The following is a 26,638-nucleotide window of genomic DNA, read 5'->3' on the forward strand; positions in this document are numbered from 1 at the left end:
GGCTTTGACAGCTTCTGAAAGGGGCCAGGAAGCGCGGGACCCTGGCCCAGACGAGGGAGGGGCCAGCCATGTGCTGAGGGCTCCTGCAGCTGAAGGCCAGCGGCGGGCGGGGGACAGTTGCAGGGGTGATGGGGTGGCGAGGAGACAGAGGTGGGACCTACAGGCTGAACAGCATTTTGGGGAGCCCCTGAGCAGGAGTCGACGGACCCTTGCCGCCAGGGGACCCAAGTCCTGTGTTCAGAGGGGACCACGAGACTGTTCCCCACAGTCTGGACAGCTGGACTGTGAGAACGACCAGCTCTCCTCATCCTGCTCGTCTGCAGGCCCTGCGGCCGGGCAGTGGGCTCTGGGGCAGGCGCTCACAGCTGCAGCCTCCTCACCTGCAAAATGGCAACAGCATTTTGTTTTCTGTTTCGTTTTGTTTCTTTTTAAGATTTTTTTTACTTATTCGAAAGGAGGAGAGACAGATAGAGACAGAGAGCATGAGTGAGGAGTAGAGGGAGAAGCAGGCTCCCCACTGAGCAGGGAGCCTGACGCAGGGGTCTGACCCCAAGACCCTGGTATCCTGACCCCAGCTGAAGTCAGGTGCTGCACGGTCGGAGCCTCCCAGGCGCCCCCTTGTGTTCTGGTTTTGACATTGGAACCACCTAAACATGTTACATAATTGAATCATAAAATTAAATTTAGAATGATTAAATTAATTCTAGACTGAATTTAAAAGCAGAACAGGGATTCAATTCCTAAACACCTAAAACAAGGTGAAGCAAGGGCCCGTGACTGTACGTGAAGCTGGAGGCAAAGCCACGGGGAAGGATTTTCTTTCAAGTGATGATGGAACTCAGCATGCTGACTCTCCATCCCTAAGAGCTAAGAGAACCACGGAGAGATCATAATGTTGGCACTGGGATTGCAAAATGCACCACTTACAGTGACAAGCAAGTAAGTAATTACAGGAATGGTGTTCGGAGAGAAGAGTTTCAGTGTGAGAAAAGGAAAGATAAGCCGACAGCTCACCCCGCGTGCGAGCTGAAGATAACAGTGTGAACTCGGGATATGGATGCCGCGGAAAAGGCTTAGAATCATGACTCCCCAATAACACTGAGCGCTCCCGGGGTCCAGACCGTGGTCTCCAAATGGTATTTTCTGGGAGCCTGGGTGGCTCTGTCCATGATGCACCTGCCTTCAGCTCAGGTCATGATCCTGGGGTCCTGGGATCGAGCCCTGCATCAGGCTCCTTGCTCAGTGGGAAGCCTGCTCCTCCCCTGCCTTTCCTCCTGGCTTGTGCTCTCTCACTCTCTCTGTCTCAAATAAATAAATAAATAATCTTAAAAAAAAATAAATGGTACTTTCTGCTCCCAGGAACCAGGCCTCTTTGGAGACGCCCCAGTGAGGGGCAGCACGGGTTGTCACGCTTGTGAATAAAGGAGGTTTTGAGACTCAGGTCAGGCTCATGTCCAAAGGACCCAGTAGCCACTTTGCGAAGACTCCCACTGGCCAGGATGACGTATCAGCGTTAAAATGAATAATGACAGGACACCTCAGTGGCTCAGTTAAGCGTCTGCCTTCCACTCAGGCCTGGGTCCTGGGATTGAGCCCCTGCATCGGGTTCCCTGCTCAGCAGAAAACCTGCTTCTCCGTCTGCCTGCTGGCCCCCTGCTTGCGCGTACTTTCTAACAAATAAATAAGATCTTTAAACAATAAATAAATAAAGCACACACCTAAGTGTGCACGTACTCAGTGAATTTTCAAAAAAAAAAAAAAACCACAAGAATGGGGGCGCCTGGGTGGCTCAGAGGGTTAAGCCTCTGCCTTTGGCTCAGGTCACGATCTCAGGGTCCTGGGATCGAGCCCCACATAGGGCTCTCTGCTCAGCAGGGAGCCTGCTTCCCCTCCCTCCGCCTGCCTATCTGCCTACTTGTGATCTCTGTCAAATAAATAAATAAAATCTTTTTTTAAAAAAGGAATAATGGCCATAAGAGAATGAAGCCTATCAAATCTGTGAAGTCCAAGAGTTCATCATGATACTAAAAAAGAAAATCCCTGGTCACCTTTGGACACTGACGGGGCGCCGACTCACAACGGTGAAGATTAAGAGGGTGTATGGAGCCCTGGTGGTGCCCATCGTGTCCCCTTAGCAGCCGCCTCAACAGACCAAAGGCTGCTGACTGCCTGGGGACATTTTCTGCTGGACAGGAGGACAGCAAGTCAGACATGAGCAGGAGCTGATGGCGTGGAAACAGCCTCAGCTGTGACAGTGGGGAGGCCAGTAGAACAGAGCCCCAGCCCCCCTCATGTGGGAGCAGAGTGAGGCCAGCACCCCCACCCCCGGGTCTCCCTGCACTCCCAGCAGCTTTGGGCTCCAGCTGGGCCCTGTTGGCCCTGTCCCAGGTGCTAGGACTGTTTACTCAATGATCTCTTGGATTCCTTCCCTTCCCCGTCCCACTGTCCTATTAAGATCTGGGGATTCAGAGCCACCAAGTCATGAGCACACGTGGTGGGCACAGCAGCAGTCCCAAAGGGACATTTGTGATCGGGTGTGAGTGTGTTCAGAGGGCTTGGTAAGCTGCAAGAGCAGGAAGCCAGGCTCCCACGGGCCCCATCTCTGGGCCCCCCTGCCTTGCTCTCAGCTCACACATAGCCTCTGTGATCAAGCTTCAGGGGAGGAGGAACCCCAGGCCTGCTTCACGGATGGGTCACTCTGGTCACCGACGTGAGCTGACCGGGGGAGGTTTTGGCAGGATGCTGGCCACCCGAGTTTGCAGGGGGTAGCGGGGACACATGGCTGGGTTGTCTGGTCAGGCCAAGAAAGGGCACAACGGGAAGGTAGGAGATGAGGAAGCTGAGGGAGAGCTGTGGACGGCCTTGCTGGAGCGGGCACCGTTGCTGCGGAAGTGCCACTCATGTGCTAGGCACACGGACGGCCTTTGTCCCCCACCACCCCGCCAGCACCCACACGAGGCCGGTGAATGGCGTGGTTGTGGCGGCGGACAGAGGTCGGCATGGCTGGCTCCCTCTCTCCAGGCCCGATCTAGCACCGGCGGTGGCTGGACGCTGGGCCGGTCCGCAGCACGGACAGGAGCCGAGCCCTCACACGTGCCGTCCCTCGGGGAGATCAGCCGGCCACGGGGAAGCAGGCTGACTGCGGCGTACCTCTTTCAGTCTGGAGCGGAGCAGTATCTGCTTCCTGGGGTCACGCACATTCTGGATGTGGATTTGCCTTCCCTGCCCAAGGGCCGGGGCCAGGACCAATATCCAAGGAGACGAAGAAAATGGTCTATCCCTACAAGATCCCACACAATATCACCCCTAACCAAGGGCAGCCCTTGGCCGCAAAGGAAACGTGATGATGAGCCCAGGACCAGGCGTCCGTCGGCCCTGCCATCCAGCACAGCCCCGCGAAGCTGCGAGCCCGGCAGGACAGAGGACGGCCTCTGTACGCACAGGTACACTCCAGCTTGGAGGGCACATGCAGTGGACTTCAAAACACAATCTACATTTTGAACCAACGCCATTATCCGGCGCTGGGCCCAGATGGCTAGAAATCGTGGGTGTGGGAACCAAGGGATGGAAAGAGCAGTGATGTCACCGCCAGCCCCAGTGACCCGCTCCGGGGAATTCATGCTTCCCGACCCTGGAGGCGCTGCAGGGTCAGAAGCCCTGGTTCCTGCGGTGGGAGATGGGGTCTGCCAGGGGTCACAGTAGGGGCGCTGCCGGAGCTAAGGTGCGGCCTCTGGCTCCTTTGGGGCACCTCATGCCAATTCACCGACAGGCAAAGAAAGGAATTACAGTGGCGAAGGTTTGCTCTTACGTAGCCCATGTCAGCCCTTCCAGGGCTCCTGGACGGAGGGCAGGACAGGGCCAGCCCCACCCACACACTCCGCCTCACACCCTCTGTTGGCTGCCTCCCCCTCCCGCCTTGCTTGTCCAGCCCCCCACCAGGGCCTCTTAGCATGACCCCCCAATGCACCGCTCAGTACTGAAAGCCTCGACCCAACCTCCAGTTTGAGGCGCCCCCACTGTCCTCGCTCAGGCTGCCGTACCAAGTCACCACGGGCTGGACGGCTTAAACACAAACACGTGTTTCTCTCTTGGCACCGAGGCCAGCAGGTCTGGTGCCTGGTGAGGGCTCGCTTCCTGCCTTCGCATCGGAGTCACACATGGGGGAGAAGCAAGTTCTCCCTAATCTCTTCTTATAAGGACGCGGATGTCATCACGTCATCGCGGGATTACCTCCCAATGGCCCCGTGTCCAAAACCATCATACTGGGGATTAGGGCTTTAACATATGGATTTGTGGGAGGGTGCAAACGTTCATTCCCTAGGCAGCTAGCAAAGACAAATGGGAGAGAATCAAGTGTTAATCTGACCTCTCCTTTTCTTTTTTTTTTTTAAATCTGACCTTTCCTGAATGGGTTCTAGGATGACAATCATTGATGAGGGACATTTTTCTTTATGGAAGAGTTCACAGTTAATAATCAAGGAAGAAGGAACAACAAAATTAGAGGGTTTTCATTTTGTGCTTCTAATGGAATGATGCATCTAGACAGTGATCACCAGTAGCCATTAGATAAAAAGGTGATGGGTGTACGGGGTCAGGTGGTGGGCACGGAGGGATACGTCCCCATCTTAATCCCTGAGACCCGTGAATGTTCACTTGTTTGGAAAAGGGTCTTTGGGATGTAATTCATTACATGAATGTATTCCCAAAATTCAGTCACATCCTGGATTTGCCAGAGTGGGGGGGCAAGTCCAATGACAAGTGTCCTCAGGAAAGACAGAAGATGAGGAGACCCAGACACGTGAAGAGGAGGAAGCAATGTGACCACAGACACAGAGAGAGGAGCTATGTTCCCAGAGACACCAAAGAATACTGGTTGCCACCAGAAGATGAGCGAAGCAAGGAGTCCTCCTCAGAGTCTGCATGGGGAGGGCTACACCGCCAACACCAAGAGTTTGGACTTCCGGCCTCCAGACCAGTGGAAGAATACATTTCCGTTGCCATAAACCACCACATCTGTGGCACTTTGTTGCAACAGCCACAGACAACTGGTACAACGGGGACATTTGCAATGAATGCATCAGGCTGATGTGACAGAATGTACCGGTCAACCTAGCAGCAAGAACCAGATACCACGTGCGTCCCAATGTGACGGAAGAGGAGACGCACGGTCCTACTCACGAAAGACTCCTGGGAAAATAGTGAATGTGTGTTTAATCAAACGTCTAAATATAATGGTGGGGGACAGAGGAAAGTGTGAAATGACACTACAAGGATACACTCAGCCAGATCTAGAATGTGGGAGACTCGGCAGGAGAATGACGCGGTTTCCTAAACAAACAAAATGGCATAGAAGACATGAAGGTGGAAGAAATATTACTCTAAAAAAATTAACTGGGGGCAGCCTGGGGGGTCAGTTAGTGAGCGTCCAACTTGATTCAGGCTTGGGTTGTGATCTCAGGATTCCAAGATTGAGCCCTGCCTGGGGCTTGCAAGGCTCTGCGGTGGTCCAGGAGTCGGCCTGAGATTCTCTTCCTGCCCCTCCCCCCGCCTGCATGTGCTCACGCTCTCTCGCTCTCTCTAAATGAATAAACAAAATATTTTTAAAAATAAATAAAAATTAACCAAGAAAAATCCATCAACAGAATGTATAGCCCTTACTTGGATCCTGGTTTGGGCAAATCAGCTATAAAATTATATTTTTTAGACACTCAAGGAAAACTGATCATGAAGTATGTATTAGATAATGTCTACTGGGGGAGATGTGATAATGGGGTTATGAATATTGTTTAAAGTCACTATATGTTAGAAATAGTGAGAATTAAGAGGGGAAATAATGGGCTGTCTGAGATTTGCTTCAAAATACTCCAGCACAGGGACGCCTGGGTGGCTCAGACAGGTAAGTGTCTGTTTTTGGCTCAGGTCGTGATCCCAGGGTTCTGGGATTGAGTCCCACATTGGGTTCCTTGCTCAGTGGGAAGCCTGCTCCTCCCTCTGCCTGCCTCCCCCCACTGCTTGTACAAGAGTGCTCTCTCTCTCTCTCTCTCTCTCTCTCGGACAAACAAATAATTAAAATCTTTAAAAAAAAAATACTCCAGCACAAACAAACACAGTGAGCGAATTCACAGACCCCGAAGGCTCCGTTTCAAAACGGTCAGGCTGGATGATACAGCGGTCCGCCGGCCGAGTCTCTCTGTTTGCGTCGGTTTACAGTTCTCCATGATTTAAAAAAAAAAAAAATGTAATAGGAATGCGGAGAGCAGTTGTAAAAATTAGCAAGCATGTGTATTCATGGGTGAAAAAAAACAAGCTTTGCAGCAAATGGAAGGGTCCTGGGGCCGGTTCCCATCTGGCCTCTGACAGCGTCAGGGCATCGCGCAGAGGGAAAGCCATGTCCCTTCAGGGGAGCTGTTGAGCCCGGCATCATGGCTTCCGGGGCTCTCACTGCACAGCACTGGACTGGGAGAAGGAGGCGGTGGCCGCCCGCCTGGTCCGCAGTCTCGGCGGCCGGCCTGGACGCGGCGGGTGGAGCGGCGGCTGGTCTGGACGCGGGCGGCCTGCGGCGTCCCTTCCAGGCCGGGGTCGGCTTGCTCTCCCCTGCCCCCTTGCGGCTGCGCGAGGCCATGCAGTCGGTTCTAGAGAAGCCGCGGTCCGCGGAACAGGCAGGTGTCCCGGCCGCGGCCCCTGACGGCGGCTGCAAGGCCTTCCGCAGCGCTTCTTCCCTCTTCCTTCCGCTGCGGTGACTGGCAGCGCTCGAGGTGGCTGCTCCGCGGGCCCGGGCCCCTGAACGGCTGCGATAAGGAGAACCCGTTGCTGACCGCGAGGCCCAGGCCGCCCGGGGGCGGGGGGGAGGAGTGCGGTTGCAAGGCGCGGCTGTCCGGAGGCCGAGCCTCTCCCCGGCCAGTCCCGCAGGCTGCGGACACCCGGGCCGTAGTCACTGTGGGTGTTGTTACCGCTACTGTCCCCACAGTCACCGCCGACTGCTACAGTACCGGTGTGTGCGGCACGTGGCCCTGTCTCAGTGGCCCTCAGGGCCGACCCGGGGGCAGACACTCGTATCCGGGGCCGAGGGTCGCTGAAGAAGCCCGTCCCGTTACGCGAAACCCCACGGGATGGATTCTCTTTGGCGACCACCGCAAGAGCCCGCCTGGACCTGCAGCCCGGGGCTCCGGGAGCCCTTCGCGAGCGCGAGCTGGCCGCGGGGGACTGGCACCGCTGGAACAGGAACACGGATAAACGAAGGGATTCATGAAAACAACACGCATCGTGAAGAAGAAACGTAACGGTGTCCGCGCTTGTCTCTGCAGCGCCCGGCCTGATGCTGGTGCTCCCGGTCCAGTTCCGCGCCGCCCGCGGGGGCGCCAGTGCCGTCGGGTGCCGGCGCCGCGCTGGGCTGGGTGGCCCCGCTGCCTCCGCCCCCCACCCCCGCCCCCCACCCCGCGCAGGGCCCGCTTCCCGTCAGCTGAGCGGTGGTTTGCGTTTCCTGCATGGGGCGGGAGACCGGCGGGGCCTCGCGGGCCGTCGCGGTTGGTTCCGCCGCGCAGGCCTGCGGGGGCGGCGCGCGGCGGGACTCCGGCCGCACGGTCTCGGCGGGCGCTGGGCGCCCCGCGTGGGGCTCGGCGCAATAGCACCCGCGTTCTCCAGCGGCCGCGCCTGCAGTCCCCCCTCCGCGGGTGGGGCCCCCGCCCCGCAACCCGCGCGGTCGGGCAGGCTCGCCCGCACAGGCAGGAGCCCCACCTCCTGCCGTGTCCCTTGGCGCGAGGTCGGCCGGCTGGGCCCCAGGCCGCCCCCGCCCCACGCCTGTACGCGAGAAGTCCTCAGGTTGCTGGGCTGGGGGACACAGCCGTCGGTTAACGCCCCGGGCGCCCGCGCGCCCCCAGCAGCGGCCGCGGGAGCGCTCGAAAGCCCGCCGGCTCCGCGGGATCCGCGCGTCCGAGGTCCCGCCGGGCGCTCCCACCTCTTCCACCACGCCCGGCCCGGCGGGACCCCGGGACCCCCGGCCGTGGCGGGCTGCGGAATGGGGGCGGCGGGAGGTCTCGCGCCCGGGCCGCGGCGGCCCTACTCCGAGTAGCAGTAGGTCCCGAAGGCCGCCTGCTGGGCTCGCGGGAAGCCAAAGCTGCGCACGCCGGGGTCGGGGAGGCCCCCGCAGCGCGGCCGCGGCGACGTGATGGGGAAGCGCACGCTGCCATCCGCCAGCCAGCCGCCGTCGCACTGGTCCAGCCCCGAGAACTTCCAGGCAGCGTAGAGGTGCCCGACCTTGGCCACCGTGGCCCCGCGTCGCCGGCACGCCGCGTGCGCTTCGGACAGCGTCAGCCGCCCGGGCACGAAGAACACGTGGCCTGCGGAGCGGGGCGCGTCACCACCCGCGGAAGGCGTGCGGGGGGCGGGGGGAGCCTGGCGGGCGCGGGGACGGGGGGCACCACGCGCGGTCTCGACGGCGAGTCCGGGTCCCCTCAGGCCGTGCGCATCTCGCTCCGCGCCGGCTTCTCCAGACCGTCCCCACGACCCCTTCCGAGCCGCGGGCGCGGGCTCTCATCCCCGCCCCGCCGCCCGCCTGCCTCCCCGCGCCCTCACCTGCAGTCACCGAAGTGAAGCAGAAGGCGTCGTAGCGGTCGCGCTTCCGGTCTCGGGGCCCGTAGCTGCGGATCCCCGGCCGCCCCCGGCCGCCGCACGGGGCGCGCGCCGTGAGCACCGGGTAGCGCACCGAGCCCTCGAGCAGCCAGCCCGCGTTGCACCAGTCCAGGCCCTCGGTCCACGCTGGCGGGCAGGGGGAGACGGGGTCGGGGGTTAGAGGGGTTCCAGCAGAAGCCGGACCAGAACTCGACCCCGCGAGGCCGGGCACATCCCGGAGAGGCCTGGGCGGTGCCCGGCTCGGCCGCTCACCCTGGTACAGCTGGGCGTAGGTGGCCAGACGCCCGTCCTGCTCCTCGCATGCTTGTTTCGCCTCGTAGTAATTAAACTGGTACCGGCCCCGGCTGGGCTGGTACGGAAACACCACTCCTGGGGGGAGAGGCGGACAGCCTGGAGGGGGCCGGCGGACAGGAGAGAGGGCTGGGGGACCCCGGCGGCGGGCAGGGGGAGTCCTGGGAGACCCGAGTTGGGGCGGCCACAGCCCAGCAGAAGAGGAGGGGGCGGGGAACCCAAGGGCCTCACCCTCCAGGCGCAGCGTCAGCGCCACGCTCTCGTCCTCGATGCCGTTGATGAGTTCACAGCGGTACCTGCCCTCGTCCTCCAGGCGCACGCCCTCGATGACTAGGGAGGCGTCCAGCCGGTGCCCCCTCCGCATCCTGGCACGCCCCCCCAGGGGCCCGTAGCCCCGGGCGTGCAGGCCGTTGGTGATGAGGATCAGCGTTTCCCGGAGCTCCCCGGGCTCCACTTTGCTCCAGCGGACCTTGTAGCTGGGAGGCGGGGTGCCCAGGACGCAGGGCAGCGTGGCCGTGGCCCCACGATGAGAGTGAATGACCTCGTGGATGGGGGGCAGGAGGTAGTGGGGACCAGGGTGGGGTGCTGAGCAGAGGGGGCCACAGTGGCAGGAACCCTTTGACCCCCACCGCAAGTGCCCATCCAGACCCTAGACCCCAGACTCCTCCAACCCTCTCCTCCATTCCACACTTAGTGATGGCCCTCCCTGGGTACCTCCAACAGCTGCCTCATCCACTTTCCCTACACCTGAAGCCTCTCCCCCACCGGTCCCCAAATTCTGGGCAGGGCTGAGGTCTTACCTGCGTCCCCCAGGGCTTTGTGGAGAATGGCGAAGGCCCAAGGGAGAAGGAAGTGGCAAAGTGTTGGGAGACTGAGCAGACCTGGCATGATGGCAAGTCAGCCCAGCACTGTCTGTAGGGCACAAAGAACACAAACATTTCTTGGGACTAGGAATAGGAGGAGGGAGCAGGGTTGGAGATGGATGATCCCATCCATCAGGGATCCCTCAGAGGGGACTGTCCAGCTGGAAAGCATGGGGACAGAGCAGGGGGCTGAAGGGGGCAAAAGGAATGTGATGGGGAAGGGACAATGGCAAACTCCCTTCCCCCAGGCTTCCACGGCCTCCCTGCCCTTCCCCTTCCCAGGTGCTACTTCCTGAGTCTGGCCACCCAGATTGCCGCTGCAGTCTCTCTCCTCTCCCAGCACCGTCCTCCAACAGAGCCAGCCCAAACGTGATCTTGTCACTCTCCTGCTTAACACAGTGGCTCTTTTTGCCCTAGGGACAAGGTCTGGGCTCCTAACCTCGGCTACCGGGGCCCTCTGGGATCCCGCCTCTCCCTGTGCCTTCCACATCGCCTCCCACCTCCCGTGCCCTCAGCACTGTGCTCCAGACACCTTGGACTTCTGGCTCCAAGAGAGTCTGAATTTGCTCTCACTTCCTTCTCCTGGGTGTCACTGTGGGCCTCACCTCCTCTGGGAAACCTTTCCTCTTCCCTCGCTGGCCACACTGTAGTGCGCTGTGACCTGCTCTCCTGGGCACCCCCCTTCACCGGTCTGGCCCTCGTTCTTGGAAGTGCTTTTATTAGTGACTGAGCTAGCACTGTGGGTGTGAAAGTGATACCTGTGCACGTGTGGGCTGTATCACGGAGGTTTCCAGTGGTTAAAAAGCTATGGCACTAATTCCAAAAACAGCTATTTCAGTAGTAGATTTTCCCCCTTCTTTTTCTTTTCTTTATTTTATTAAGTAGGCTCCTTGCCCAGTGTGGGGCTCGAACTCATGACCCTGAAATCAAGAGTCGCAGGCTCTATGGACGGCCAGCCAGGTGCCCTGATTTTTCCCCCTTATTGTTATCTGTCCTTTATCAACTTGGCCATTTAAAAAAAAAAAAAATTGGACTGAGGACACCCTTAGCCTGGCTGTACTCATTTTCTAACCCCTATTCCTCCAAGTGCTAATTGCATGACTTCGAACGAGTTATTTACTTCTCTCTGCCTCGGTGTCCTCAGCAGTAAACATGCCGATAGCAGTCCCCATCTATCTCATCAAAGGAACATGACAGAATTCTTAAAATCGTGTCCAGTATGTAGTAAGTTCCATACTTGCGTTAGCCATTATCTGCAGCACCAGGACAGTTTCTGGCACACAGTAGGTGCTAAATAAATGTGTGTGCTTTTTTTTTTTTTTGAGATTATTTATTTATTTGACAGAGAGAGATCACAAGCAGGCAGAGAAGCAGGCAGAGAGAGAGAGGAGGAAGCAGGCTCCCTGCTGAGCTGAGCTGAGAGCTCGATCCCAGGATCCTGAGATCATGACCTGAGCCGAAGGCAGCGGCTTAACCCACTGAGTCACCCAGGCGCCCCAATGTGTGTGCTTGTTAATGAATGAGTCCCCGCTAAGCATTCTGGGAAGGAGAGCTGGAAGCCAGGGGGCTGAGCCCCTCCTCCTTCAAATGGAGGCCGGGCCCCACTTGCACTTGCCAAGGGAGAATTGGGGGTTGCGTGCAGAGGGCTTCCCGGGGCCTGGAGGGGAAGTATGGGATGGAACCCACGGGAGACCTGCGTGAGACCGCCCCAGCATTTGCCCCGTGTATCCTGTATTTAGGTGGGAATGATTACAGGTCCCCTCTTACACCTGTTCAACGGTGCACACATTGTAGGGAGCAGTGAGGTCACACAGCCAGGAAGAGCATGGCGGGCTGGCGTTTGAAGCTGGTTTTGACGGCAGGCTCAAGCTCCTCCTTAACCGCTCGTCTGTATTTGTGTGTTTCTAAGCAGGCACACACATACCCTCTTTGTAGCCCTTGCAGAGAATTCGAGAACCAACAGCCCCCAGCGCCTACCTGTTAGAAGCCGGTCTCTTCACAGAGATGGGAGAGGCAGGGACTGGATGCTTTTTGTCCTGCTCCAGGAAGACGTTCCAGCGAAGGGGTTGCAGGACCCCTGGCAGGTCTAGGCACCTTCGAACCCTGGGACTTGGCCACCTGATCAGCAGGGCTGCTCCTTGTGCTTCTGCCCTGAGCTCCCAGGAGCAGCTAAGGTGCCGAAAACTTGTCCATCTGCCAGTCCACTAAGCTAGGCTAGGTGACCGGTGTCCAGCCTGTGACCTGGCACTTTCTCTGCACGGCTCACTGTCCTGGGCCTGGGGAAGATGTGGGGCTTGGGATCGGGGCTGGGGACCCCCAGAGGGGTTGGAATGAAGGAGGCATCCAGGAAGGATTACCTGGAGGAATGTGGAGGGTGGGGTGCCTCGTTTCTTCTAGATGCTCTCCGCCCGGAGAAGGAGCAGATGGACTGGTGGGTATGAAGACGTTGGGCCGCTGTGTGTGAGGATGAACTGTGGATGAGCTCACAGACCGTGGTCAAGATCCCGCCGTCTCTGCGTTTCCGCATGCGCCTGTTGTAGCAGCAGCCCCGCCCCTCATCCCACAGAGCCCTCACCTCTGTCCTCCGAAACCTGGGTGCGCATCGCCTGCGGGGAGAGGCTCTCAAATTGGGAACCAGACTTCCAGCGGACCTCCAGCGGCTTCTAGAAATCCCAGCCCCTTCTGTCCAGCCCCCTGTCTGTCCGTCTGTCCTTTCCTTCTCTGGCCCCACCCCATCGGAAGCACAATTTCCCATTGTCTCTGTCTTTCCCCCTATTGTTGGATAACAGGGGCCCTTTCTTCATCCTGTAGGCAACGGCAACAAAATGCCAGCAGCTGGGGATGTGGGATGCAGGACCGGCTGGCACTCACCACCGGAAAAGGGGCCCAGGTCGGAGCAGGATCCCAGCAGGATGGACATCCCCAAGGAAAAGAGATGGGGTGGGGGCACTGTTGGTGAGGAGGTTGAAATGGGTCCCTTCTGTCCCCAAGCTTCAAACCTCGGGAGGGATTTGGTGTGAGGCCGGGGATGGCGGGGCTCCACGGAGGACAGAGCGCGTCGTTGGAACCGCAGTGGGAGAGAGGGCAGGTTGACAACAAGGAGGGGTTTCAGTGCCTGGGAGGAAAAATGGGAATTTCTGAGAAGGACTTTGAAAAGCTCTCCAGAAGAGAGGTCAGCTTATTTGTCCCGCCTCCTCTTAGTGTAAATTCTTAAGAGAAAGGAGGTCCTTAACCTCCCTGAGTGGGAACACAGTCTCCAGTCTGCCCTGGAGTCTAAGCTCCCATGGAGTTCACACTCAGTGTTCAGACCTTTCTGTCGAGGCACAATTTACATATGGGGGCACAGATCTTACACGGACAGCTCAGTAATATTTACACGTGTACACACCATGGAAGTAACCCCCGAGATCAACATATGGAATATTTCTAAAGATTTTTTTATTGGGCACCCCGGGTGGCTCAGTCGGTGAACCATCTGCTTTCGGCTCAGGTCATGATCCCAGGAGTACTGGGATCGAGTCCTGTTGAGCACGGAGCCCCGCACGAGATCAGGACCTGAGCTGAAACCAAGAGTCAGACGCTTAACTGGCTGAGCTCCCCAGGAGCCCCTTATGTAGAACATTTCAACACCCAGAATAAGCATGTTTCTTTTGCCGTCAGTGCAGAGGGCTGGGAATAACCTTGTGGAAAAGGTTCTAGCTTCCAATCTCCTCTTGCCTTCTTCTCTCTCCGCCCAGCAATCCCGGGTCAGTAGATCGTGTGCTTTTGGAACCGGAGGGGACCTGAGGACACCTGGCTTCTTCAGGCACCTGACAAAGAGGAGGAGCGGGTGGGAGGGGAACAAGCCCACACGGAAGGCAGCTGTGGAGTCAAGCCTGGAACTTGCTGCCGTTCCCACTCATCCCTCTTCGGCGCCTCTCCCGGATTCTCCCAGTCCCAGAGCTGCAGGGTTTTCTGCAGGGGCCTCATCTCCTAACAGGGGGCCCACCCCACCTGCTCGAACTCCTCTGGGGATTGACGGACTCTCTTCCCCCTCTTCCAGCACTGTTCCTGGGCCCTCCCCTACCCCCCCCAGAGGAGAGAAGACAAACAGCCCCTGTCTCTGGGCCAGGACGCCCTGATCCCGCGCATCTGACTGGCCTCCACCCAACGCAGACAAACAGCCTCCCGCAGAGAGGCCCCCCCCCCAGGCCAGCCTCCGCCCTGGGCTCACCCCCATCCTCTGTTCTCCCGGATCGCTTCTGAACTAGGGTTTGGAAGTCTCAGGTATGTGAGCCCATGAAAGGCTGAGTGCAGACGGGAGGTGGGCCTGGCACTACCCCACAGAGGCAGAAAGAACCCTTTGCGGATGGGGTGGGGAAGGAACAGACCGGGACCAGGAATGAATGTGTGGCGAACAGGATACATTCCGGGTTCCCCCAAGGCTCAGCTCAGCAGGGGGGTAGCTGCTGGGCTTGCCCTTCTGAGGGGAGGGCCTTGCCACTGCTGCTCCCAGCTGGGCTGGGCACAAGTGAGGAGTCCTGACTTCTCTTCCTCTAACGCCCAGACTCGGCCTCCAGCCACCAGGCAGGGTCAGCTGGTCAACCTTCTTGATCCCCGCTGGTGGCAAGCTGCTCCCAGTTTCCTCTTGAGACCGCTGCATGGGGGGTGGGGAATGTTGGCAAGATGGCCCTTTAGGGGGTTGAGGGAGAGGGTGGGGGTGACTGGAAGGGGCCTCTCTCCTTCTTGTGAAGTTCACACACGGCCACCTCCCTGCCTCCCCAAGGGAGAGGTCCCTCGCCTTCTCCTCCCTGCAAGCCCCAGGCCACGCTTATTTCTGGCCCGGGCTGGGGTGCCCTGTGGGGCTGGATTCCAGCATCACTGCAGGACGATGAGGGGGTGAGGGGAGGATGTCAGCCTTTAGGAAAAGCATGTTTCCCCCCTGGACCCTTCCCTCTCACTCCTTCTAGTCCCGTCTCTGTGCTGAGCATGAGGACTCACCTCTGTGCCTCAGACGCCCCACGGAGACTTGGCAGAAGACTGTTCCTCATTTCGGGGGGCCCCACCCTGCCTGGAGGTCCTGGACAGAGCTCCGTGTCCTGGCCTTCCCTCCAGCCCCTTTACTTGAGGCTCCTGAACAGTGGGCGTCAGCATGCCCACCTCGGGACCTCGAAACCGGAGCTGCACAGGTCCAGAGGGAGGCATTGGCTGGCTGTGCGGGCAGCTTCCTCCCACCTGCAAAGTCTCAGAGGACTGGAATGGGGGGGGAGGGTCACCTCGTCCTCATCCCAAGCGGGCCAACGTTCAGCTTTATCAACCATCTCTATTCTGAGGGTATGATGGGGGGTCAGGGGGCACTTAGAGCACCCTAAGATCATGACCTGAGCTGAAATGAAGAATCCTTTGCTGGACTGAGCCAGCCAGGTGCCCCTTGTTCTTTTTCAGTGCAGTTGAGACGGTATCCTACAAGCTGTTCCCTGCTTTGCTCTTCCTGCCTGATAACACGCGCTGAGCCTCTGCTCCGGGAGCACCTGACACGCCGCTCGCTCCTTCCCTTCTGCGCCTGCGCGGCAGGCCCGGGTCTGGAGGGCCGCGGGTGCAGGGCCGCGCCGGAGGTTTGGGACAACTTGCTGGACATCCTGTGAGGGGACCCAAAAACAAAAGCAAAAAATGATCCGTTACCTTTCCCCTACACCAAGTAAATTCCAGGAATCTAGAGATGGAAATGTAGAAATGAAGCCAAAATGCATTTTTTTCAACTCGAAGTCAACTTGTATTGTTTCTTTTAAGCCTAATTGCAGGAAGATGTATGTAATAGTATATACACTTACTTATTGTGTTTAATTTTATACATAAAAATTTACTTAATATACTTAATTGTAGACAATTTAACAAACATAAAAAACACTAGAAAGTGAAAATCTCCCTCAGTCCCACCGCACAGAGTAAACGTTTTGTTGTCTGTCCTTCCGGACACTCCAGAACCGGGCGCGCGCGACGTTCCGAGCCTTGGCGGCCGCGGGGACGCGCACTGCGCCCGAGGGCCGGCAGGGGGCGCGGGGAGCCTGCGGCGCGCGGGGCCGCGGGGGCTCGGAGGGGCGGGGCGGGAGCTCGGAGGGGCGGGGCGGGGGCGGGGCCGGGGGCGGGGCCGGGGCGCCGCTTCCTCCCGCGCCTCCGCTCGGATCCCGCTTCTCCTCTGCTCCACCCCAGTCCCTCAGCACTAACTCTGGGTTGGACCCATTTGCTGTTTTACCCTTTTCCCGGATAAAACAGTATCCGCTAATCGCAGGAGAATGAGGGCATCCGGTGGCTCCTCCGCTGAGCATCTGACTCTTGGTTTCATTGCAGGGTCCCCGGACCGAGCGCGCACTGGGCTCCCCGCTCAGTGCGGAGTCGGCGAGAGACTCCCTCTCCCTCTGCCCCTCCAGCTCGTGCTCTCTCTCTCTCAAATAAATAAGTAGATCTTAAATTTTTTTGAAACTCAGGAAAAAGGTACGAAGAGGAGGAAACGCTTACCTGTAATCCCTTCACCCGGGAATCACCGCACATAACAGCTTAGAGTGTTTCCCTCATAGTGTGCCTACGCGTTTTTTAAAGATATAATTCACATATCATAAAATTCACCCTTTTAAAGTACAATCCAGTCATTCTTAGGATATACATGAATCTAACCCCCACCACTATCTAATTCCAGAACAACTCATCAATCCAAAAAGAAGCCCTGCACCCAGATCAGTCACTCCCCAGCTCCCCCTCCCAAACTGCCCTGTGCCTGTGGATTGGCCTATCCCGACATGTATGTGACCTTGGTCTCTGGTTTCTTAAACCTGACATGTTTCCAAGTTTTCTCACGTTCTGGCGTGTCCCAGGGCTCCACTCCTTTTGATGGGCAAGTAACATTCCATTATGTGCGTCTGCTGTGTTTCCTTTATCTATCCCAGTTGATAGACATATGGGTTGTTTCCACTTTTTGAGTATTTTAAATAATGCTTCTATTAACATTGATGTACAAGTTTGTACAGGCATGTGTTTTCAGCTCTCTTTGGGTGCACACCCAGGAGTGGGATCATGCGTCCTATGGTAATTCTATGTTTAACTTTCTCAGGAACTCTCAACCCCTTTTCCAAGACAGCTGCTCCATTTCACATTCCCACCAGCAAGACACGATTTTTCCACATTTTTTCCACATCTTCTCCAACCTGTGTCATTACCCTTTAAAAAATTACACTTATCCAGGTGCCTGGGTGGCTCAGTGGGTTAAACCCTCTGCCTTCAGCTCAGGTCATGGTCCCAGGGTCCTGGAATCGAGGCCCGCATTGGGCTCTCTGCTCAGCAGGGAGCCTGCTTCCTCCTCTCTCTCTGCCTGCCTCTCTGCCTACTTGTGATCTCTGTCTGTCAAATAAATAAATAAAATCTTTTAAAAAAATTACACTTATCCTAGTAGGTGTGAAATGCTAGCCCACTGTGGTTTTCATTTGCATTTCCCTGGTGACTAATAAGGTTGGGCATCTTTTCATGAGCGAATTTGCCATTTGTAGATCTTCTCTGGAGAAACGTGTTTTCAAATCCTCTGTCCATTTTTAAATTGTGCGGTCTTTTTATTGTTGAGTTTTAAGAGTTCTTTATATATTCTGGATATTAGAACCTTATCAGACATAGGATTTGCAAATACCTTCTCCCATTCTGTTATTGTCTTTTAATTTCCTATTTTTTAAAAAGATTTTACTTATTTGACAAAGAGAGAGAGAGAGACATCGAGAAAGGGAACACAAGCAGGGGGAGTAGGAGAGGGAGAAGCAGACTCCCCGCTGAGCAGGGAGCCCGATGCGGAGCTCGATCCCAGAACCCTGGGATCATGACCTGAGCCGAAGGCAGAAGCTTTAACCCACTGAGCCACCCAGACGCCCCTATGTATAGATTTTTAACACGGATGAGCCCTCACCATACCAGTACCATTCCGTATCTGCTTTTTTCCATTTATTTATTTATTTATTTATTTTTAAAAGATTTTTATTTATTTATTTGACAGACAGGGATTACAAATAAGCAGAAGAGATAGGCAGAGAGAGAGGAGGAAGCAGGCTCCCCATGGAGCAGAGAGCCTGATGTGGGGCTCGATCCCAGGACCCTGGGACCATGACCTGAGCCAAAGGCAGAGGCTTTAACCCACTGAGCCACCCAGGCACCCTTTTCCCTTTATTTATATCACAGATATTTCCCCCAAGTTATCAAAAGTCCTTCTTCGACATCCTTTTTTATGGCTAACTGTTAGTCTATTGTATGGTTACACTGATTTATTTAGCCATTCTTCTCTTCTCTTGTGGGATACTTAGGTTCTTAACAATTTTTCCATTTTTAAGTGTATCTGCAGTATTTTCTATGCATCGTGTTATCTGCTTATCAGACCACATACATAGTCATGACAAAGTCATGTGTGCTTTTTCTGTCCTATTGGCCTTTATTCCCACCTCGGGAGGAGGCATGAGACCCATGCAACTTGCGACTCCTTGAGGCCCATTTCTCTTGCAATCCCATGCAATCCCCAGGGCCCGGCCTGCACCCTCAAGGGAGGCTCCTTCAGAAAGCTCCTCCCCGGGACTGTGCACTGAGGTCCCAGGACTGTGTCCCAACCTGGCCAGAGCTCTAAGTGACATAAAGTCTTGGTAACTTGCTATATCCCCACAAGGTGGTGAGGCCCAGCAGGACAAGGGCTGGACACCTTTATACCGCCAGCCCTTGGTCTACAGAAGATGCTTAATAATTCTGGAACGAGTGAGTCAGGCAGAACAAGTTGCTCACCACCCTAGGCCAGACTAGGAACCCTGAGTCAGACAACGGTGGCCACGAGGTTTGTGGCGTGGCCTGCAAAGTGGGCCACACACAAACTGTGAGCTGGAAAGGGCCTTGAGATTGCCTCATTCCAGCGCTTTCAAACCTCTGCCATGACCACAGTATGATACAGGACATTGGCTAGGTGGAGGGGACAGAGAGATGGAGGGAGACATGGTGGAAACTGAAGTCGGGTTGTGGAACTCCCTCAGCAGCCCCCAATACCACAAGGCCGAGTTTGTAAAAATGACTGAACTAGTCCAGTCTTCTAATTTTACAGACCAGGGGAAGGGTGCTCTTAAGTGACTTGTTCAAGGTCTCACGACCAGTGGTGGAAAGGGGAAAGGACTCACACGTGCCTCCCATTCACAGGACCTTCCCCAACTCGAGCAGCCTCTGAGTACCTTCCAAGCATCCCGCATCCCTGATGCCGTAGGAATTCCACTAAGCAAGACCCACCACCGTTTAATGTCCCTGTGTCCCCAGGGAGCATTCTTACGACAAGCAGGGCTGGGCGCCTGGCGGCTGGGTTGGTTAAGCCTCAGACTCTCCATCTGGGCTCAGGTCACGATCTCTGGGTCCTGAGAGGGAACCCCAGGCTGCAGGCGCTGGGCGTGGAGCCTGCTTGGGGTTCTTTCTCCCTCTGCCCCTCTCCCCCCATAAATAAATTAATAGAAGTAAAGTTGTTTACGAGGAAAATTTTATGAACTGCGATAAACGGAGCCACGTGACAAAGCTCCGCCGGGAGATGCTGGCTTTTCTCTGCGGTTCCTGGCGGAGGTGCGCGCCTGTCACCGTGAACACCGCGACCGGGAGTGGGGGGTCAGCCCGCGGGCGGCTGGGGAGGCCCGGCAGTTCGTGGGGACGGCGCCTGTGCAGCTGCTCCGGCTGAGCTCTCGGCCGTCGGCGACATTTGCTCCGAGGGGCCTCCCACCTACAGACAAGCGCCAGGCCGCAAGCCCCGCGCGCGATCGGGGTCCGCCTCTAGCTCCGCGCCCCCCGCCCCGCTCCGGGTCCGCGTCTCCCGCAGCTTCGCATTAACGGTTCCAACCCGGCAGGTGCCCGCAAGGGCCTGGTGAGCCTACTGACACCCCGGACGACTGCCCCGGAGGCTGAGCATTCGCCCCCGCAAGCCGCCCCCGAGGGGCTCCCCGCTCGCCGCCCCATGCCCCGCTCAGGCCGCCCCTGCGCGCCCCGCGCTTCCTTCCCCGTCTCTGGGCGCGGGACTGGCGCGGCGTCGCTGCCAAAGCTGTTCTCGGCGTCCCGCGTGCGGGTCAGGACCAGCCCCTCGGCCGCCCCTGGGCTGCAGGCTGGCGGGAAACGGAACACGCCGAACCCCGGAGACGGGCGCGCGCGGGCGCGTTCCTGCGGCAACCTTACAGGCAAGAGACGCCCTGCAGCCAGCCTCGCGGGCGGCGGCGCCTCTATGGTGTGGGCGGGCGCCTCTATGGTGTGGGCGGGCGCCTCTATGGTGTGGGCGGGCGCCTCTATGGTGTGGGCGGCCTAGAGGGGCCGACCCGCAGCTTCCGGGAAGATGGCGGCGCGCAGGTCGGAGGGCGCACGTGTTCGCGCGGAGGGGGCCCCCGCGCTGACGGTAAGCGGCGGCCGCCCCTCGGACGGTGGCGGTCGGAGGCCGGGCTCGGGAGTGAAGGCGGGGTCAGGACAGTAGCCCCACCGGTGGAGCTGCAGCAGGAGAGACGAGAGACCGGGGAGGGAGACCTGTGGAACCGCGGCCCGAAGAGTGGCCCCGGCCGCTTTAACGTGAGAAAACTCGGGTTGACCCGAGAGCAGGTGGTTCCGGACGCGGCGCACAGCCTGGGGCATCGTAGCTTCTGTCCGCAGTGACCGCTGCCGGTCGGTCAAGCCCCCGGGTCGTACCGGCTGAGCGCGTTCACGCCGGCCTTGAGCGCGCGGGGTCGGAGAACGAAGCCCGACGCCGATTCAGGGCGTGCGGTTTCCAGTGACCGCGGCGGTCAGCCGTAGGTCAGGGAGCTCAGAGAGCTCCAAGAGGCCGAGGGGTAATTCACACCAGTTCTGGGATCCTGGGTCCTCTACTTGTCAGCTGTTGGGTTTGGGCAAGGAATAAACTGCCCTGCGATTTGTGTGTTTGCAAATGTGGGTAATAACACGTCCTGGTAGGGTCGGTGGGAGGATGAAAAGACGGTCCGTGTAAAGCGGTCAGCAGGCTGGCGTCGAGTAAATGACAGTGTCAGATGTTACTGTTGTTTTTATCAAAATTTGGGAGCTGATGGATCAGAGTTGACTTCCGGGAGGAGGCCGGGTTTGGAGGCCGGCTTAAAGGCCCCAGTGTTCGAATTTTACTTTCCTTATAAATTCAAGAGCCATTTCTTCACCCCCTGCTTTTCTGTCGGGACTCTTAAGGTATCAGGTTTTTGGGTAATTGTCCCTCACAGTAGAAACGTGAACAGAAATGTACGTCATCCTGAATTTGCCACTCTTCAGGCCCAGAGCTGGTATCCTGACCTGTGCGGAAGGCAGACGCTTAAGGACTGAGCCACGAAGGCGCCCTATAGTAAATTATCTTTATACAGGTTAACTCTCGGTGAGTCAGCAGTGGTGGCCCTCAGCTCTGTGTGTGTGATAAGCCGGCCTGACCATTCCAGAGGCAGATGAGTGTATAAGCCGGGTAGTGCCGTTATCCGGCTCCAAACAGGAGCACCTGTGCGCCCATAAAGAAATGCTGCTTGTAGCTGTGGCGTGGTAGGAAGGAAGAGGCCACGTTGGAGGCAGGTAGGCAGCCTGAGCTTGTTTTCCAGCTCCCCTCTCTTAACTAGCTCTGTCACCCAGGCTTTGTTTTCTTTGTTTGTAAATTAAAGATATTAGCCACACACAGGACGATCAGCATTAGACAAGACACAACAACAATACATGGAATCAACCTGTTATGCATGAAATGCTCAGTAAGGTCACCCTTCCTCTTTTTTTTTTTTTTTTTTTTAAGATTTTATTTATTTATTTGACAGAGACCACAAGTAGGCAGAGAGGCAGGCAGAGAGAGAAAGGGAAACAGGCTCCCCGCTGAGAAGAGAGCCCGGTGCGGGGCTGGATCCCAGGACCCCAAGACCACAACCCGAGCGGAAGGCAGAGGCTTAACTCACTGAGCCACCCAGGGGCCTCAAGGGTACCCGTCCTAAGCTAGACAGTTTCAAAAAGGGTGTTCCAGCAAGATTGAACACCGGCAGCGAGGAAGAGGTGCGGAGCCCCCACACTTGAGAGTACAGTGAGTGCTGGAGCGTGGCTGTGAGATACGGCTCCGTTCAGTATTCCCATGACTCAGGTTAAAGATCCCTTATTGCTTTGTTTTTGTGTGGCAGTGAGTTGCAGGAGCTGTCACCACGTGGCGGTAAAGAGCGGGACTCCACGGGCGAGTCGTCTGGCTGAGCTCCTACACATAGTAGCTCTGTGACCCAGAGCAAGTCACGCTTTCTCTTTGTAAAAGAGGGATGATATTTTCCCGGATGGAACGTTCCAGAACGCCTCCTGAACTGGGAGAATTAAATGAAATAATCATGTGATGAGCACTCTGTAAACTTAGGTGTTACTAATTAGACCAATCCTGCTTGACTTGTGGACATGCTGATGATCTCTCTGTGGTCAGATGGGGAGCCCCTCCCCCGCCCCCAGCAAAGACCAGGTCTCCTTCCTCTGTCTCTGCCCCAAGTTCAGAAAGGAATTTTTATGAGAGCAGTCAGGCTGGAGCTGATGGATGATTTGGGCACTTTCTCCTTTTTTCTTGAAGGGGTGACGACGGCATCTTCTCTGGTGAGGGACTGAGAATTGGGACTCTTGTCTCACCATGAGCGTCACCCCAGAGGTCAAGAGTCATGGGATGAAGTTTGCTGAGAAGCAGCTGCTAAAGCATGGATGGACGCAAGGTCATCCCTGGGGGGCCCCTCCACATCCCCCCCCACCCCCGCTCCCTGCGAGAGCCCAGGGGAGCACCTTCCTCCTGGGCCATCCATAAGTAGTCCATTCAGCTGGAGGGGGGGAAGCCAGTTTAAAGGGAAATTGCAGAAGAAAATATCTGACTTTTCCAGAAAAGGGATGAGTGGAAGAAATGTGACAGCGGGTCGTGAGAAAGAAGTGTTTGGGAGGACTGTTGGGGAGTAAGGGTCACGGCCTCTATCCTGAAACAATCACGAGGGAGAGACGGCTCGGGGTCAGACAAAGGCAGGGACACTGCATGGAGAGGCGCCAGAAGGCGGGGGACTGGAGGGCGTCCCCCAGTGCTCAGTGTGTGTTGTGACAAGGAGTGGCACGTGTTGATGCCTGTGAGGGCTTGGGGCAGGCGGCACAGTAAACCAGGTCACTCATTGTCCTGCAGGCAAAGGCCTGGGCCGGAAGGAGAATGGCATCACCCAGGCCCTCAAGGTGACACTGAAGCAGGACACTCATGGGGTAAGACTGGGCAGGCTGACGGAGGTCTGTGTGGCTGAGAAGGGGACCCCAGGGACGGAGCAGGGACAGGTCCTCGGAGTTCATACTTCTCTCTCTGGCAGGTGGGACATGACCCTGCCAAGGAGTTCACAGACCACTGGTGGAATGAGCTCTTCAACAAGACTGCAGCCAGCTTGGTTGTGGAAACCGGCCAGGTACGGGGTGCTGATCAATGGGCGAGTGGACCGTGAAGGTCTGGGACGTGTGGGGTGCGGGGCACACCCACGTCCCCCACTTACTGATACCTCCCCACAGGATGGAGTACGGCTAAGGCATCTCTCTAAGGAGACCACCCGTTGTAGTCGTCCCAAGCCCAACATGCTGTATCAGAAGTTTGTGAAGGTGCGAGGGGCTTGGGTTAGGAAGGTCCATCCTTTTTCCTTCCCTGGTCTCCCCCAGGGCCTGAACCATTGCTTCACTTGCCTAGCCCTCCTTCGCTCTTCTACAGCTATCCTAACGTCGTCAGACGTCACTTGCTTAGATAGCAGACCCGCAACCAGAATTAGACTTTCAGGTCCCAAAGGCCTGGGGATGGGGCCTGGGTGGTGGGGCACGGGCACCCGCCAGAGCAGGGAGGGAGGGGAGGTCCAGTGCAGAGGACTTAGAAGCCAGAGGAGACCCGAAAGGTTATCTGACCCCACCCCATTCCCTCACATTCCATGGCCACCTGTTCCGTGCTAGGGCTCTCTGTGTTCTGCAGCGAGCCTCTCCCGTTTCTCCCCATCCCTGTGGCCGTCCTCCCCTGCCGGATTGCTGGGACAGCCTCCTACCCAGACCCCCACCCAGTCTCACTGGCCAGCCCAGTCAGTTCACTGCCACAGCGGCCAGAGCGCTCTCTTATCGCCTTGCACTGGGGCTCTGGTTCATCCGGGACCGAGGATGACCGTCCCGATGTGTCGGACTGGCTCACCGGGCCCTGCGGTCCTGTCCTGCTCTCACCATTCTCAGGCCTCTACCCTTGGGATGGGACCGGATTCTTTTGAAGGTACCGCCTCTGCCACCTGCAGGTTTCTGCACGTGCTCGTCCCACTCACGGCCTTTAGCAGCGCCCTGGTGCCTTTCCCCCTTCACCTGCCCACTTGTGGTGGTCTTCGAGAGCTCACGGAGTTCCCGAAATGTCCCCAAACCCTGAAGTCGGATCGGTACCCTTCCTCCGGCACAGGCAATGCTTGTGTTCTGTCCCCCACCCTCCGCCCCCCGTGTAGGCTCCTCTGGGCCGACTGGTCTCGTGCCTGTTTGGCTCCTGTCCCAGCCCGTTGGCCCGGAGTAGGTTCTCAGTCTTAGTTACAAGCACTGCGGGTAGGCGTGGGGGAGGGCGGTGAGAAGCACCATGGGATGACATCAGGGGACACCAGGAGGACCCAGTGACCCGGAGCATGCCCCCTCCCTTCTTGTTCTGCCCACTGGTGGCTCCACCGCCCCCCCGCCCCGGCAGCCCACCTCCTGCCAGGGTGGAGGTACGCTGTGGCTCCCCACTCTCTGGGTCTCCAGGGAGCTGTGTTGGGGGCTGGCAGGTCGGCACCTGTGGCTGCCTGTTCTGGGTGGGGGGGCTTCCGGGAAGCAAGAGGCGTTGGCAGTGGCGTTGAGTGGGCTTTGTCCGCCCCCACGATCGCTCCTTCTAGACGGCTACACTGACATCAAGTGGGGAGAAGCCAGACAAGGACTTGGAGAGCCACAGTGATGACGACAACCAGGGACCCAAGCCTCCGAAGACGTGAGTGCATTTTAGTGCTGGGGGGTGTGGGAGGAGAGAAAGGACCAAGTTTCAGGCCTGACTGGGCTTCTCCGGGCGGAACTATGTCGGGCTGATCTTTGCTTCCCCGCACCTAGCAAGTGCCAGGTCCCGAACAGGGACTCCGTGTTGACGGGAGGTTTCGGAGGGCAGGAGAGGTCAGGCCTTTGCGCGAGCTGTTTGTGACTCCTGGTCTCCCCCAGCAGTCTGACCGATGAGATGCTGCTCCGGGCCTGTGAAGGGCGCACGGCACACAAGTAAGCAGTGGTCCGCTCCTTGGGGTCCCTTTCCTCCCCATCACAAGCCCCAGGCGGTGGCCTCTTCTGTACACGTCTCACGCCAGGGGAGGGATCCCCCCACCTCCCCCCACCAGCGCTGCCTGCACCTGCAAGGGCCAGGCCTGTTGACCCTGTACCTCGCTTCAAGCGGACCCCATCTGTTTCAGGGCCGCTCGCCTCGGGATCACCATGAAGGCTAAGCTTGCCCGGCTGGAGGCCCAGGAGCAGGCGTTCCTGGCTCGTCTCAAAGGCCAGGACCCTGGGACCCCTCAAGTGCAGTCTGAGAGCAAGCCCCCCAAGAAAAAGAAAAAGAAAAAGCAGAAAGGAGACGCCACAGCAACAGCCAGGAGCGCCGACGAAGAGTGTGGGGGAGATGCCGGCCAGGCGGACTGGAGAAGCAGGAAGACAAGACGGAAGCCAGCGGCAGTGGTGGCAGAGGAGCAGGAGGGAGCGGCGGCGGGGAGTGCGGGCAGGGGGGCCGCAGGAGCGCGTGCACCCGGAGAGCAGGAGAGCAGGGAACGAGCCGATGAGCGCCACAGGAAGAGAAAGAGGAGGCAGCACCGCACAGAGGAGACGGGGGTCCCAGATGGAGCAGCCCGAGGTCCGGAGGCTGAGGCCAGCGCCGGGACAGAGCAGGCAGAGAGTGGCACGTGCGCCAGGCTGCGGCGCAGACACAAGAGACGGCGGCGGCCGGAGGAGGGGGACGTGAACGCAGAGGACGTGGTGGAGGGGGCTGCTGTGGACGGTGGGGCCCAGGGAGCAGCGAGCAGAGCGCACGGTGAGGGGCAGAGCAGGAAAAGCAAGAAGAGAAGACCGCGGCCCCAGGAGGAGGATGGGGAGGATGTAAGGGATGAAGGGGAGGACGAGGGTGGCGGGACTCGGGAGGCCGGGAGCGGGGCTCGCACCGGCCCAGGCAGCCCAGGCGAGAGGAGGCAGCAGGGCCCGGCTGCAGTCAGCGCTGACCGGAGAGTGAGAAAGCAGCAGCAGAAGAGAATGTGAAGGTCAGGTCAGTGTGGGGCAGTGGACTCAGACCGGAGTTGACAGGGTCTCCTGTGCCCTCCCGAGGAGGAAGCAGACCCCTGAACTCCAGCTGCTCAGAGCCGGGTGTGGGCAGCGCCACCTGAAGCTTCTAACCCGGAGGGCGAGAGCTTGGGCTGTGGAAGGGGCCTGTGGACGGCCTGTGGGGGGGACACGGCAGCTGCAGACGCGGCCCACAGGCCGCCAGCCCCCCAGACTAGAGTAAATGACTGAGCGCCAGCCTGTGTGTGCTTCCTGCTTCTCCACTCCCAGCCTGGGAACCTCGGAACACAGCTCGGGTTCCTTGGACGCCTCCAAAGAAACTCCTAGTGTTCACCTCCCGTCGTCTCGCCACCCTGCTGAGTGGAAGGGGAAAGCCCAGAGAACTCACTTGGGGGCTTTCTCAGCCTCTGAAAGTCCATGTTTGTTGCACCCAAACACCCCAGCTGCCTCCCTGGAGCCGGTTCTGACCCTGTGGAGAGGTGGCCCCGTGTCTGCCAGGTCACTCTCTGGCTCCCGCTGCCTGTCACCCATTACTGCCAGGAAGGATCCCCGGATTCCAC

General features: G+C 57.9%; 2 protein-coding genes across 8 annotated transcripts; one reads left to right on the forward strand and one right to left on the reverse strand.

Annotated features, from left to right (window-relative positions):
* Nucleotides 1-7,910: 7,910 nt before the first annotated feature.
* On the reverse strand, nt 7,911-12,228 carry HAPLN2 (hyaluronan and proteoglycan link protein 2). 3 transcript variants are annotated; one of them, XM_047704027.1, is made up of 7 exons: nt 12,140-12,228; nt 11,760-11,818; nt 9,720-9,831; nt 9,151-9,504; nt 8,881-8,997; nt 8,572-8,754; nt 7,911-8,336 (listed from the first exon to the last, which is right to left on the reverse strand). In XM_047704027.1, exons 3-7 carry the CDS (start codon nt 9,805-9,807, stop codon nt 8,056-8,058), a joined length of 1,023 nt encoding a protein of 340 aa, XP_047559983.1. In that variant the 5' UTR covers nt 9,808-9,831; nt 11,760-11,818; nt 12,140-12,228; the 3' UTR covers nt 7,911-8,055. The 3 variants fall into 3 exon arrangements, with proteins under 3 accessions (XP_047559983.1, XP_047559984.1, XP_047559985.1); XM_047704028.1 differs by having other exon boundaries at nt 11,760-12,058; nt 12,140-12,202; XM_047704029.1 differs by lacking the exon at nt 11,760-11,818 and having other exon boundaries at nt 12,140-12,216.
* A 7,846-nt stretch (nt 12,229-20,074) lies between these two features.
* LOC125085545 (G patch domain-containing protein 4) lies at nt 20,075-26,315 on the forward strand. 5 transcript variants are annotated; one of them, XM_047704022.1, is made up of 9 exons: nt 20,083-20,184; nt 21,143-21,341; nt 22,351-22,486; nt 22,936-23,009; nt 23,111-23,203; nt 23,304-23,390; nt 24,671-24,762; nt 24,984-25,037; nt 25,226-26,315. In XM_047704022.1, the coding sequence occupies exons 3-9, from the start codon at nt 22,408-22,410 to the stop codon at nt 26,055-26,057; spliced, it is 1,311 nt and encodes a 436-aa protein (XP_047559978.1). In that variant the 5' UTR covers nt 20,083-20,184; nt 21,143-21,341; nt 22,351-22,407; the 3' UTR covers nt 26,058-26,315. The 5 variants fall into 5 exon arrangements, with proteins under 5 accessions (XP_047559979.1, XP_047559978.1, XP_047559982.1 ...); XM_047704026.1 differs by having other exon boundaries at nt 20,085-20,184; nt 24,987-25,037; XM_047704024.1 differs by lacking the exon at nt 20,083-20,184 and adding an exon at nt 20,201-20,351.
* The last annotated feature ends 323 nt before the right edge of the window (nt 26,316-26,638 follow it).

The sequence above is a fragment of the Lutra lutra genome, chromosome 15, assembly GCF_902655055.1.
Source record: "Lutra lutra chromosome 15, mLutLut1.2, whole genome shotgun sequence".
Lineage (NCBI taxonomy): Eukaryota > Metazoa > Chordata > Mammalia > Carnivora > Mustelidae > Lutra > Lutra lutra.

Bases quoted from the DNA above. Each gene is read 5' to 3' on its own strand.
- HAPLN2 (XM_047704027.1), bottom strand. From the start codon at position 9,807: ATGCCAGGTCTGCTCAGTCTCCCAACACTTTGCCACTTCCTTCTCCCT. The intron at 9,505-9,719 runs GTAAGACCTCAG...CCCTCTGCTCAG, and splicing joins CAAAGCCCTGGGGGACGCAG to CACCCCACCCTGGTCCCCAC. The intron at 8,337-8,571 runs GTGAGGGCGCGG...CCCGCTCCGCAG, and splicing joins CTTCACTTCGGTGACTGCAG to GCCACGTGTTCTTCGTGCCC.
- LOC125085545 (XM_047704023.1), top strand. From the start codon at position 22,408: ATGAGCGTCACCCCAGAGGTCAAGAGTCATGGGATGAAGTTTGCTGAG. The intron at 23,010-23,110 runs GTAAGACTGGGC...TCTCTCTGGCAG, and splicing joins TGAAGCAGGACACTCATGGG to GTGGGACATGACCCTGCCAA. The intron at 25,038-25,225 runs GTAAGCAGTGGT...CATCTGTTTCAG, and splicing joins GAAGGGCGCACGGCACACAA to GGCCGCTCGCCTCGGGATCA.